This window comes from Pogoniulus pusillus, chromosome 8 (genome assembly GCF_015220805.1).
Source record: "Pogoniulus pusillus isolate bPogPus1 chromosome 8, bPogPus1.pri, whole genome shotgun sequence".
NCBI lineage: Eukaryota > Metazoa > Chordata > Aves > Piciformes > Lybiidae > Pogoniulus > Pogoniulus pusillus.
The window spans coordinates 3,845,620-3,859,982 of NC_087271.1; the positions used below are offsets into that span (position 1 = coordinate 3,845,620).

At 51.1% G+C, this 14,363-nt stretch overlaps 1 protein-coding gene across 1 annotated transcript; it reads left to right on the plus strand.

The window, feature by feature from the left end:
- Positions 1-11,034: 11,034 nt before the first annotated feature.
- FOXD3 (forkhead box D3) lies at positions 11,035-12,800 on the plus strand. Its single transcript, XM_064148274.1, has one exon. It carries the CDS (start codon positions 11,051-11,053, stop codon positions 12,269-12,271), a length of 1,221 nt encoding a protein of 406 aa, XP_064004344.1. The 5' UTR covers positions 11,035-11,050; the 3' UTR covers positions 12,272-12,800.
- The last annotated feature ends 1,563 nt before the right edge of the window (positions 12,801-14,363 follow it).

Sequence of the window (14,363 nt, forward strand, 5' to 3'; positions counted from 1 at the left end):
GAAGTCTCTTCCAACCAAAACAACTCAATGACTCTATGAAATATTGCACAGTAAGAGGAGCACAGTAAGTACCGAGGGGCAGTGAGCAGAGGAAGCTTTCATCAGGATTGTTCCTGAATGCTGGGCTCCCAAGTTCAGGAAGGACAGGGAAATACTGGAAAGAGTCCAGTGAAGAGCCACTAAGAAATATCTTCTGGATACACCTACCTTATGAGGAAAGGCTGAGAGTGCTGGGGCTGTTTAGCACGGAGAAGGGCAGACTGAGAGGGTATCTCATTAATGCTTATAAATATCTAAAGGGCGAGAGTCAGGAGGATGGGGCCAGACTCTTCTCAGTGGTGTCCAGTGACAGGACAAGGGGCAATGAACACAAACTTGAACCCCAGAGTTTCCACATAAATATAAGGGGGGGAAAATTCACTTTGAGGGTGGCAGAGCATTGGACTAGGCTACCCAGGGAGGTCATGGAGCCTCCATCTCTGGAGGCATTCAAAAAACACCCGGACACGTTAATGTGAGATTTGCTCAGAGTGATTCTGCTCTAGCAGGGGGGTTGGACTAGATGATCTTCAGAGGTCCCTTTCCACTCCTACCATCCTGTGATTCTGTGAATTACACCATTAAAGCACTTCTCTCCCATCAGAGAGTGGGAATTTATCTTCTCTACCTATCACTTACTTATTTAACTTATCTTGTTGAATTTGTTTAAAGCTCTCCATGTAAAATTTGGAGCTTCTTCGGAATCAGGATGTTTTTCTTCCTGCCTCCTTACCCTCATGAACTCAGGCAAGTAATGTAGGAGAGAGGTAAACTGAAGGAGAGATTTCTGCACAAAGTTGCTTGCAAAGGAAAAGGGTGCATTCACCTGGGCAAGAGCTTCAGCTCAGCCTCTTTCACGTCTTTCCTTGAAGGAACAAGACCCCAAAGACAGGTCACTGAAGCGTCATGGGCAGATAGAGAACAAATCATTCCTGTTTCAAGGGCTTATTGAGTCTCCTACAGACAGACACAAATCTTTTTGCCTTTGACAGGACGGATCCATATCTAACATTAACATTTATCTTAAATATAATGGTTTAGTTGCACAGCACATTTGTATTTCAGAGAGATGGCTGCCATTTGAGGGGGAAACTTGGACCTAATTATGTTCCTGCTAAGCCAACAAGAAGACTTTTACTGACTCCACCATACACAGACAGAAGTCCTTGAATACAAGCAGTCCTAAGTGAAAATGAGTATGTCAGTGCTATATGATATGAACCTCTTTATCTGCCAGACTTACGTGAGCTCATAGCTAAATGCATGGTTCCAAAATATATAGGTATATTCCATTTCACACACTTAAGAAACATGCAAACCATGCAGGACATGTTGGCTAAAGCTATGCTAGACACATGTCCTTCCCAGAGTGACAGCCTGAAAATTCCTTACAGATCCTTACCCGCTTATCCATGCAAATAATTACTGCAATGGAGGCAGCCACAGGAGTAAAGCTGTTCAGGATCTGGAACATCCTTCTGAGAAAATGTCCTTTTTTCTGTCTGCATAAAGGATGCAGGAGAGGGCTGTTAGTCAGTGGCTAACAGAAGCCAAGCCAGCAGGATTCTGTGAGAAAGCCTCAGCCGTGTGTCTTCTCCAGTCATCATCATCTCTAAGTGAGCAGCCTCCAGCCACCTGAAGTAATTCAGGAGGTACACTGACTGCAGCATCAATACAGGAAAGACCATTGCTCCAGGTCAAGGTTCACTAAGAAATGAAAATAAAATGGTAAAAGCTATCAGGAGAAAGCAAGGAAGGATGAGATTTCACATCTGTGAAGATGAAAATTTACCTTACAAATTTGAACCAGGCTTATCTGGAAAATGAAACTCTAATTCCTCTTCAGAACACAGTTAACTCAAAGTATGTATTTAAGTCCCATTAATTGCATGCTTTAAATGCTGTGCTGAGTAACTGGAAGCATGGGCTATAAGGCTGGAAGAACATTCAGGAAGTTCATCCCTTGGCTTGGAGGAAGATAGTGATAGATCTAACCAAGCCAAACCTGGAAGTGTGGGCTGTGGGGGTAAACAGAAGTCAGTTATATTCCAGAAGCAAACTGTAAAAGAGGAGCCACTTCCTCACTTGTCAAGCCCCTGCAAGCTTTATGGCACCAGGATCTGGCCTGATGTCCTGTGAATCCTAAGTCCACGCTAAGAAAAGTGCAGTTAGTTCAAATACCCATTGCCAGGCTGCAGGTACTGTATGTAGAGACAGGTCTCAGTGGACAGTGGGATCTAATGACTATGCTCACCCTATTTCTGGACAGTTCAGTGAAAGGCTGGAGAGTGCAGAGCCCAAACTCAGATTTCAGTCAGTAACCTACAAACCCAAAGCCACAAAGGACTGACTGAAAGCTTATCTGGAATGAATCTGAAAGCCCTTTTTCATTGCCACAGCATGGTTACCTGTGCTCTTAGCGTGAAATGAAGCATGTCTTCATGCTCTGAGCAATGATCTCTTTTGGATTTTGAGGAGAAAAGCCAGGGGGGGACTGAAGCATCTCTGTGAAGACGCAAGACTGAGAGACCCAGGGCTGTTGAACCTGGAGAAAATCAGCCTGAGAAGGGATCTGCTCAGTGCTCACCAAGAGCTAAAAGGTGGGGTCAAGAGGATGGGGACAGATTCTTCTCAACGGTGCCTAGCAACAGAACAAGTGGAAATTGAAACAAACTGGAACCCAGGTGGTTCCATCTGAAGGTGTGAAGAAAATTTTTTCATGTGAGGGTACTGGAGCCCTGGAGCAGGCTGCTCAGAGAGGTTGTGGAGTCTCCCTCTATGGAGAGAGACCAAAGCCACCTGAACATTGTGATCCTGGGCAAGCAGTTGTTGGTGCCCCTGCTTTAGCAGGGGGTTGGGACTGGATGATCTCCAGATGTCCCTTCCAACCCCTACCATTCTATGATTCTTATTGCAACCACTGAATCTGCATCGATCTAAAGGTCATCTAGTCCAGTCCTCCTGCAATCAGCAGGGAAATCTGTGACTAGAGCAGGTCTCTCAGAGCCCTGTCCAACATGAACTGGAATGGTTCCAGGGAAGAGGCCTCTACCACCATTCTCAGCAACCTGTTCACCAGTAAAACTTACAAACAACAATAAAAAGTTGAGTAAAGAAGAGCAAGGATAGCTCCTTCTGGTGGAGCCGGAAGCTGCCTGATGGTTACTGTCCATGGACAAGGGTTGGTGCAGGGTGTCAGTCCCCACAGCAGTTGCCCAGCTGGTGGGACAGGAGCCTTTGCACATCCCCATGCCCCACTCCAAGCCATGCAAAATCTTCCTACCATCCTGCACCAACAGCATATGGCCATGGCTTAAATAAACCTCACAGCCACCCTGAGACAAGAGCCCTGGGCAGGATCAGGTCTTCCATTCCCTGCCACACAGACCACACTTGTCTGCAGCAGAGAGCTGAGACAGCCTTTCACGTTTTATTTATTTAAATGAGTTTACAAAGCAATTAAGACATTTTGGCAAATGCTGAGGTGCAGATTTCCTCCCTTACGATAGATCATTCCCAGCTTTCCCCCCCCCCGCTCCTTCTGGACAGAAAAATGTTTCATGGTCCCACAGACATATTTTCTCTCTGCCCAGTTGCTTCAAATCCATTTAAAAGTGCCTGTTGAACTCGTCCATCATGGAATATTTTAATAAGAGCCCCTAAATAAGCTTTATTTGCAGGCTGTAAATACTGTTTGATGAGCTCAATACACTGTTTCATCACCTCTTTAGCTGGAATTCCCCTTGCAATATTTTTATTCTCATCTGGGCAAAAGCAGGAAATCCAACAAAAAGCACTTTGGTGTGATTTAAGGATTTTTCACATCCTTCTCTGTCAACTAGAAATGCCACTTTTAAATTATTTTTGTCAAAATTAAACCCCTCCCTGGTTTTCTTCCTCCTGCCCTAGGCCATGAGCTCGACTGCCATCATGTGCTTCCATCACACGAGTGTTGGAAATGCTCACTTAGGCTCTAAAGTCTAGGTCTGATGTTAGAAGAAACTTCATTGAAAGAGTTCTCAAACACTAGAACAGGTTCCCCAGGGAGGCAGTTGAATCTCTATACCCTGGAGGTGTCTAAAAGAGGCAGAGATGCGGTGTTGAAGGACATGGTTTAGCACCAGCCTTGGTAGAGTTAGGTAATGGTTGGGCTCAACGCTCTTAAAGGTCTTTTCCAACCAAAACGATTCCATGATTCTACGATTCTAAACTGCGTTACAGCACTCTCCAGATAAGGAGCTACCTGGTTTAGAAGGTGAAGAGGTGCTTGGGGAGGTTTTGACAGAGAGATTATGGACCTGATTACATTAATAACCAGCGTGGGCTTTAACCTGCAGTTTGGGTAAAATTCAGCATCCTGCAGAAGGCACATAAAAGGCCTGTGCACCGCTTACGCTCCACCAAGGCACCATTTGGATGGTGTACATGGAGCTACCGTGATGCATAGGCCCTGTGCTGGCTGCCCGTGCCAGAAGGGACTTATCCCTCACCCATCAATAACATTCAGTGTGTTGGGGAAAAAATATTAGTGAAGTAACTTTATTAACAGCAGCGATAATTCACCGCTTGTCTTCCCCTGCTTAATAAAGGGAAACGAGGGTGTTAGGCAGGAGCCAGAGGAATAGCTCACAAAATTCTCCTGGAGAAAAAACAAACAAACAAAGCTTTGGGAAGCAGGAGAGCACATGGAGAGGGGGCTAGCTCCTGCTCACGTCCTGTCTGGGGTGGTTGATAACAGTAAATTCTAGATCAGCTACTTGGATACTCCCACAACACGTAGAACCTCACAGGAGTTTCTCTGAGTTGGCTTCATGGTGGGAAGAGGGTTGGGACAGCCCATGGAGGGGTCTCATCAATGTTGCTTTCACCAGAGGGATTTGCTCACATCCCTGGGAATCCTCTTGGCTTCATCTCAGCCATTTGCATCTCACTAGCAAGGGGAAATGACAAAAAAGACCTTCTGCCTGCAAAGTCAGTAAGAAAGCACACATGGGCAGCAATCTGAACCAAGCACTCAGTGCTGCCTCTCTGAGGACACTCATTTCAGGTCATGTCCTTTTTTCCAGGTTGCATACCATCTTTTTGAGATGTTCTCCATGTCCCCTACCAAATTAGCTCCAGCCCTTTGGCCCAGGCACAAGTGAAGGCATCTCCACGTAGGACACTTCTTCCCTCCTGAGCCCATCAAGCCTCCCTTCTCCCTCTATGCATAGAGAAATCCCTGAATTTGGAAGGAGTGATTATGGCCCAAGCACATTCCCTGGAGCGCAAGCCAGAGAGTGACATTGTCACACCCCCAGCATTGCATGAAGTCAGGCTGGGGGCTGCCACATGCCTTTCCCCCCAGCACCCCAGAAGCTGGGTCAGAGTCACTCCACTCACTATGATCCTTCATAGGATCATAGAATCGTTTGGTTGGAAAAGACCTTCAAGATCAAACATAGTGAATGTAAGGGATTTTTTGGGGGACTAGCTCCTGCTTTTTTTTGTTCCTGGATATTTATTACACCTCCCAGGAGCATCCCCCAGGGACAGGGGTTTGACAGAGGGTGTTTGGAGGATGACTTTGAGATGGTTTGGGTTTTTTTTTATTTGGATAAAGACATGAGGACTCTACCAGGAATCAACATTGCTGGAGCTCTGTGGAACAGTGGAGTGGGCATGGGGTGCTTGGAGTCTGAAAATTTGGGGACACCCATCCATGTGTTTGGAGTGAGAGTTTGTGAAATGAAAATCTGCAGGATAAATGAATTTTAATCAAACAATTGCCGACTGTTTTTGGTGTGTTGGGTTTCTTTTAAGGCAGACCTCAACCAACTTTGCAGCTCTCTTGCACAAAAGGTGGCAGAACTACCCGACTCACACGGCCTGTTTTGCCCAGTAACAATCCCATATTTTAACTTATTTGATTAATTTTGCTCTCTCCCTGCTTTGTAGGACACTTTGGTCTCTGAGCTGCACTGGGGTCCACTCTTCTAACCATTTGGGGTTTATTTTGTGAGTCCTGAGAGACACGTTATGGGTACACCTGCGCACTGCTTCCTGCTTTTGCCAGGTCCCCGGGATGTCCCTTGCCTGTGGCCAACACAGAGATATTCCCAACGGTGAGGGGCTGCCCTGGGGGGACCACAGACATGTGCATATATAAATGTACATGCAACCCCCATCCCTGTATGTGTCGGGGTGGGACTCCACTCTCAGTCCCCCGGAGTGGTGGGGCTGGGACCGCGAGGCAGCCCCGGTGCCTCCACTCGGTTAACAGGGGATGGGGTGTCTGTGGTGGGGATGTGTTTGGGGTTGACTCCCCAGACAGCGCGACCCGACTTGGTGCCCCTCCGGTAAGCGCGCAGGTTCCGCGAGGCGCGGCCGGTCCCTCGCCCCTGCATCACCCCGTGTTGAGGAGTAGGGGGGCGTCCCGAGGTTGCCTCTCCCTGAACGGACGCGCAGCACGCACGGAGGAAAGTCCCGCAGGCGCGGAGCACCGGCCGCTCCCCGCCCCATCCCCAGCTTGGGTTTCCCTAAAGGCGAACTGGGGCTAAATAATGAATCGATCTAAAATTAACCGGAGGAATGGAAATGCTCTAAAAATAAGTCAGCAGCTGCCGTGGTCGCAGCCCCCCGCTCCCGTGGGGAAGGGGGGAGTGGGGCCGGCCAGAGGAGGGGGCTCGCCGCAGCGCAGGCAAAGCCGGGCGGGTTCCGCTGGGCTGCGCTGAGAGGGCGAAGCCGCCAGAGATCGGAGTGCGGAGCCGTGAGGGTAGCTGTGATTTCAACGGCGGCTGGCAGGGGAATCAACAAGCATCTCCGCGGATCTCCGCAGGTGCGGCGGCGGGGAACGGGTCTGTCCGCAGAGCCGGGGCCGCTCCGCACCTTGGCATGGATGAAGCCCCCCTCAAAAACTTCACCGTCTGCCCCTAAATTGGGACATTATTATTAATATTATTTTTAATCTCCATTTTATTATTTGCAGGGAAGCGACGAAAGCCTTTAGGAACCAGCGGACTGCTTCCCCAGGCATCACTAACCCGGCGGGGGAGCTGGGTGGGGATCAACCCCGGGGGTTGCGAAGCGTGTGCCGAAGGCACCGGTCACACAAACCCCCCCCCAACACCATCACCCTCACCCTCACACACACACCTCCTCCTCCTCCTCCTCTCTTCTCCTTTTTGATCCAAGCAGCGATCCTATATTCTCCCGGCTTGTCTCTTTTATTCTTTTGTACTCAGGCGTGTTGTCCTGGCCGGCAGTGTGAAACGGGGGCTTTGTAAAATGGGACAGATAAAAATGAGCAACATCATATTGTTTGACAGAATGATCCAAAATGATAAAGTGCCTTCTCCGGAGGGGGTGAAAATGGTGAATTCCTAAAAAACAAGAGCGTAGCTTCTCTCCTCTGCCCTCCCTGCTCGCAGTAGCCTAAAGGGATCTGCCGCCTGCACCAGATCACATCCAGCCACTCTTTTCAAGGGGAAGTCCTCTTATAAAAAGCCTTCATTTATTTATTTCTAAATAAATAAAGAAAAAGGATTGGGGGGGGTGACGAGCGGCTTCTGCTCGGGACCCCCCGTTCATGCTGGAGGTGAATGAACAGCCCAATTTTCGAGAGAAAGGCTCGTTTTGATTAAATCTGACATGCTGCTGATAACTCCATGCTAATGTGAAATAATTAACATAATAGCCATAATTAAAAGCACGCTAACAATGCCATAAATTTATCACACAATTTTACTAGCTTTCTGCCCCTAACTGCTCTCTCATCGTTAATTAAACGTGTTGCCTTTTACAGAATGGATGTTTAGACATTTCCAATACAAATAAATCCGAAACCGTTTTGGAATCAGGACCCATTTCGTTTCACACCGAGGTCTGCAGGCTATACCGACGGTTCGTTATCATCGAAACAAAAATTTGGGGGGGGGACGAACCAAACACCAAAAAAAAGCCCCACTCCACAAAAAAAAACACAACCCAACAACAACAAACACACAGGTGCAAATAGCGGCCTTTAAAATACATATATATACACACATATAAACACACACACACACACACACATATATATATATATATATATATATATTTGAAATTTTTAATCTAGAAAAATTAGGGAGGAGAGGATGTCCAGGCCCTGGGGCCACTGCCACCCTTGATCCTGGTCCCAGGCGGAGGATGTCTACGTGTGTCCCCCTCCTTGGATGTGTTTATTTTCCAAGGATTTCTTCCCCGCAGTTCCTCTCCTGCCATCCCTTTTTACCCCCGCAAGTTTATAAACGAACCGCAATGCTGGTTTAATCCAGGTCAGGTCAACGATTTATATAACTCATTAGTGAAAGTAATAGGCTTAAGGAGCTGAAAGGGGACACCTTTGGTTCCTCTCTCCTTTAAAACGATTACAGAAGCAGAAATCGCTTCAGCCTTGCCTTTCCTCCTCAGTTCCCCCCCTCTACACCGCCGAGGCTCAGCCTCCGGATTTATTTTTAACTCGCTCTGCAGCCAGGATCTGGCTTTGCCATATTAGAATCAAATTGAGTTGTAATTAATTTTTCCCTCTCTCTCATAACTTGCTCCGTCCTCCCTTTCTCCGCCGCTTGCCGCGTCTCTATTTGACTCCATATCGATCTGGACGATACAGTTTGTTTTTCTCCTGTTGCTAAATCCATCTGTCTATATGGGCGCCCACTTTCTATCCCTGCCGCTGTCATTATTGTGGGTTGCCACCTCCGCAGAGGCCCATTTAATTATTGTACTGCTTTGCCAGATTCCAGCTCACCTCCAGCCCTTGAACTTTGGAGGTCTGGGGGCTCCTGGGATATTTCGAAGAAAGTTTCCTCCTTTATTTTTTTATCTTTTCTCCCTCTCCACCCCACCCGACTGGGCTCCTAAATTCTTCCCAGCCGCGTGAGCTCCTAAATACTTTCCTAAACTTGGCTACCTGAAGCTTTGCGAACCGCAGCAGCGGCCTCAGCCCGCGGAGAGGTGCGGAGCCGAGTCGGGCCGCTCAGCCAGCAGTCGTGATTGAACAGGGGATTAGCACAATAGAGCCCTAATCGAGGGGAAACGTTTCTTTTCACGCTAAACGCCGTAATTAATGGTATGAATCAATTAATTTGACTTTTATTGTGTCGAAGAAAAGCGCAACAAATGAAACAGGGGGTCGAGGAGATGGGATTTTTTTTCCCTTTTTTTCTTCCCGGCCCCCCCCCCCCCCCATTTTTCCCATTGTGATATAACGAGAAGGCGGCAAAGTGAGTGTGAGTGTAACTGTAGGTATGTGAGTGTGAGGTGTGTCGGTGCGGAGGCCGAGGTCACAGTCCACGACCATCCACCGGCAGAAAGACGACTTTAGGGAAAGGAGGGGGAGACACTAACACTATTCGCTTTTCCTAACCCAGAACCACTGATGGGAAGTCGTTCGCTCCTGGCTTTAATTTTCCCAGTTGCATTGTATCTACCGAAATCCGACCACGCAGAGAACGACAACAAAAACGGTACAGGCAGTGAGAATTAAAAATCCAAGCTGAGATGCTGGATTACTTTTCCAGAGCGCAACGGGGCAGGGGTGGGTAGTCGGCACCCCCCTTCCCCTTCTCCTCACCCCGCCGGGCGCTTCTCCCCGGGCCGGGGCTTACCTGGGGCCGCGTCAATACGCTCTTCACATTCACACACACTCCCTCATTTCCTACTTTTTCTTATGCTAAAGCACGAAATGATTAAGTCGTTAACACCTCTGGAAAGAAAGAAAAAAAAAAAAAGAGGGAGAAATAAAAACAAAAACAAAAACAAACAAAAAAAAGAGAAAAAAAATCCACTAAAAGCTTCTCTATTTATAGTTTCCCTTTGATACTTTACGTTTATTTCTCCCTACGACTAAGAGAATAGATTAATCAGTAGCAGGTCTCTGATCCTCCACTTCCAGTTGGTGCTGCTGTTGAATAATATTTTTTAAAAGAAAATTAAATTAAAAAGAAAAGAAAGACAAAACGGCGTCAAAGCTGATTTTTCAGATCCCCAAATTTGGAGGGTTTAAGGCGGCATTACGGCAGCGCATCCGCTCGGCCGGGCCGGCTGCTCCCGGGGCGCACCGAGAACGGCAAAGGCAATGAAGCCAACCCTGGGAGCGGCAACTTTAAGGCGGGGTGGAAGGTCCCTGTGTCCCGGAGAGTCCCGGTGTCCGGCGGGTGCCGATGCCCCAGGGGGTCCCCGACGGGGCGGGAGGGCCGAGGGGAGCTGCCACTGCTCTTTGTTGACAAGTCCATGAAACAACTCGAGTTTTGGATGACTTCACAGCGGGGCGCCTGACGTCACGCGGTCACGTGGCGCCGCCTCCGAGTATATCTTTAACGGGAAAGTAATCTATCAGGCAGTCGGGACCGCCGCGCTGCCAAAGTGGCGAGAGAGGCCCCGCGACGCCCCGGCCTCCTGCCCCCCGCCCCGCCCGGTTACCGGCAGCTCCGTCCCCTCCCTCCGCCAAGGGGGGGGCGAAAAAAAAACAACCAAACAAACCAAAGCAAGAAAAAAAGGAGGAAAAAGGAGGGGAAAACCCCCAAACAACCCCAAAACATCAATCCCGAGCGGAGGGCGGCGGAACAGTGTGCGGCGGGGCCGCGGAGCGGAGCGGTGGAGCGGAGGGTGCCCGCGGAGCTGCAGCGGCGGCCTCATGCCCGGCGCCCGAGGGCACGCATCGCGGCGGGCAAGAGCCAACGTCGCCGCCTGACCCCCGATGCTCGGCGGCGGGAACTGGGCGCGCAACCGGAGGTGACCGGGCGGCCAGGGCAACCCCGAGCCGCGGGACGCCGCGGACGGGAGAGGAACGGGAGCGGCCGCCCCATGCCCCGTGGGGACGGCACCGCCGAGGGGGGCAACCGGGCCGCTTGGGTTTAGCCCCAGAGACCGTTCGAAGGAGCGGCGGCGGGAGGGAGGCGCGGGGGGAGCCCGCCGCGCCGCAGGGTGCGTGCGGGAGGCCCCGCCGCCGCCACCACCGCCGCCGCCACCGCGTCCCGTCCGCCGAGCGGGGATGACCCTGTCGGGAGGCGGCAGTGCCAGCGACATGTCCGGACCCACCGTTCCGGCGGCCGAGGATGTGGATATCGACGTGGTGGGCGAAGGCGACGACGGGCTGGGCAAGGACAGCGACGGCGAGGCCAGTAGCCCCGCCGCCCTCCCGCGCTTGCCGCTGGACGAGGCGGCGGAGCTGGGGCTGTCCGCGGAGGCGGGAGCGGGCACGGAGAGCGGCAGCAGCGGCAGCGGCAGTCCAGCCGAGGCGGGCCCCGGCGGTGCGGTTGAGGGTGGCAAGGGGGGCGGCGAGGAAGGGGCGAGCGGCGGCGGCGGCGGCGGGGCGGCGGCGGGGCAGAACAAACCCAAGAGCAGCTTGGTGAAGCCGCCCTACTCCTACATTGCCCTCATTACCATGGCCATCCTGCAGAGTCCGCAGAAGAAGCTGACGCTCAGCGGCATCTGCGAGTTCATCAGCAACCGCTTCCCTTACTACCGGGAGAAGTTCCCCGCCTGGCAGAACAGCATCCGCCACAACCTCTCCCTCAACGACTGCTTCGTCAAAATCCCCCGGGAGCCCGGTAACCCCGGCAAGGGCAACTACTGGACGCTGGACCCGCAGTCTGAGGACATGTTCGACAACGGCAGCTTCCTCCGACGGAGGAAGCGCTTCAAACGGCACCAGCAGGAGCACCTGCGGGACCAGACGGCGCTGATGATGCAGGGTTTCGGTGCCTACGGCCTCGCCGGCCCCTACGGCCGCCCCTACGGGCTGCATCCCGGCGCCTACACGCACCCCGCGGCGGCGGCGGCCGCACTGCAGTACCCCTACATCCCCCCGGTGGGACCCATGCTTCCGCCGGCCGTGCCGCTCCTGCCGTCCAGCGAGCTCAGCCGCAAAGCCTTCAACTCCCAGCTCAGCCCCAGTCTGCAGCTGCAGCTCAACAGCCTGGGAGCCGCCGGCTCCATCGTTAAGTCGGAGCCCAGCAGCCGCCCTTCCTTCAGCATCGAAAACATCATCGGCGTCCCGGCTGCCAGCTCGGCTGCCAGCGCCCAGACTTTCCTGCGACCTCCTGTCACCGTGCAGTCGGCCCTAATGGCCCACCAGCCGCTGGCGCTGGCCAGGACCACCGCCGCCATCGCCCCTATCCTCAGCGTGCCTACCAACATCATTGCAGGGCAATTCCTGCAGCCTGCAGCCCCCGCCGCAGCCGCCGTGCAGGCCAAGTGGCCGGCGCAGTAGCCCCCTCCCCAACCCTGGAGCAAGTAGCCCCCTCTGGGGAGAGGCTGCAAGCCCCGCCGCCGCCGGCCGCCCCCTCGGAGGGGCTCCGGGCTCCAGCAGGCAGCGGTTCCCCCCTCACCCTACCCTGCCAGCGCCGCTTGTACATATTTGTATTAAAAATTACTGACGTTGCTTTCGGGGTTTTTATTTTTCTAAAGAGGCGAAATGACGGTGACGATTAGGAGCCGCGAACTTTCTCTTTTTTTGAAGGTTCCGGCGCTCCTTGTGGGTTTTATCCAAAACAAAAGAACAAATGAAATGAAATTAAAATGTATAAAAAGAATTAAGAATAATAACCGGGGGAAATTTTAAATATTAAACGAAAGGGAAAAGAAAAAGAATTTTTGAGAAAAAAAACCCATGCAAAAACAAAGGCGGTAAACGCTGTTGTTCTATTATAGAAGTCTGTTTATATATGGATGGATATATGTATTCTAAATGTTATCCCTTCGTGTTGTACACAACTTTGTAAATAAATTTTTAAACCGCTCTGCCTGGCTTTGTGTGCGCGGCCTTTTCTCCGAGCACCCACCCGAGCAGCTGGGAAAAACGAGCGGAGCTGTGAGTTTCGCCGATGCGGTACGCAAAGGTTTCCTTGCGGTACCTCCCGCCGTTTCGGGATGCTCCGACCGCGCAATCGCAGCGAGCGGCTCCGCTTACTGTGGGAACGGCGGCAGAGAGCCGGCCATCGCTTCCCTGACTTCGTGCGGGCTTCACCGAGCTCGGTGCGGGGCGGGCGGGCTTCCCGCGGTATCTCCGGGATGCTCCGGCCGCGCAGCAACAGCGACCGGCCCCGATTCAACCGACCGACTTTCCAAATCCAACCTTCTCCGGCAGATCCTAGACTCCCTCAACTGTGGGAATTTATTCTTTTCTCCCGCTAAACGTATTAATTTTCCGCAGCCTGATTTTGGCTGCGCATCTCGGTGCTGCGGGATCCTGCCCCTTCGCGCTGGAATAGGTATGCTTGGGCTTGGCTTTCGCGATAGTTAGAAGGGAAATGGTTTGGAATTAAGAAGGTTGAGGTGATCTAGGCAATATCTAATTTTGGGGGGTTAATTTTTTAATAATAAATCAAGCCTTGACCCTGTGGTGTGAGAGTGCGGATCTTGCGTTTAGATCGAGAAAATAATTGGTGTCAAAGAACAGGGGAAAGGCCTTTCCCAGCTAATTCCAAATATCTAAGTTTTAATGGAGCTGCGGGGATTTATTTTTTAAATTTTCGGGGTGCATTTTCGGGTCTAAAATGAAGATAATTTAAAAAATAAATCGACAGTATTTAAAGCTGCGCTGTGCGGGGTTTAGTCTGGCGGGTTCTCGGACTCTCCCACACGCTGACAGGGCTCGGTACTTTGATTTTCAACTCGCAAAGCGTTAAATTTTTTGAGACCTTGGCGGATTTTGTTTTGATCTGGTTTTTTTGTTTGGGTGTTTGTTTTTTTTCGCCTAAATAATTCGCTGCCTTTGTTGGGAAAAGAGGCCGGGGTAAAAAACGCCGGCGGGCTGTGAAAGGAGCTGGACCAGGCGCGTAATTTCATCCCCTTAAAATGGATAAATAAATAAATAAAGGTGTCCTTTGCTTTCCCGGTAAATATTATTCCTTCCTAAGTAAATATTTAGACCTCGGCATACACGGACTAAAATAAAACCAAGCAGCACGGTGCTGAGATCGTTTGAACTTTATAAATATGGACTCGCTAAATCATCTGGCAGCGAAAAGGGAGAAAGAGGCACCTGAAGGGAGCCGGGGGAGTGTGGGTGATGCCAGGCAGGGCCCTACATGGGCACCCGAACCCCAACTGGGCTAAATCTGTTTATGTGGGGCGGCTCTAACAAGTTGTTTCGCAGTTGTTTCGGGTTAATCGGTTCTACACACACAGTAACCGGGGCTGGAGGGCAGGGGGGGTGAACAGTGCAACTCGCGGCCGCTCGGGGTACCGGCTATATTTAGCGGATCCCCTGGGAAAAGGGGAAGAAGCCGCTTCTTGGATTCACTTTTAGGCTCAAGAAGCTGCTGATCCAAGGCTTCCAAAGGACACCGGATAACAGGGGC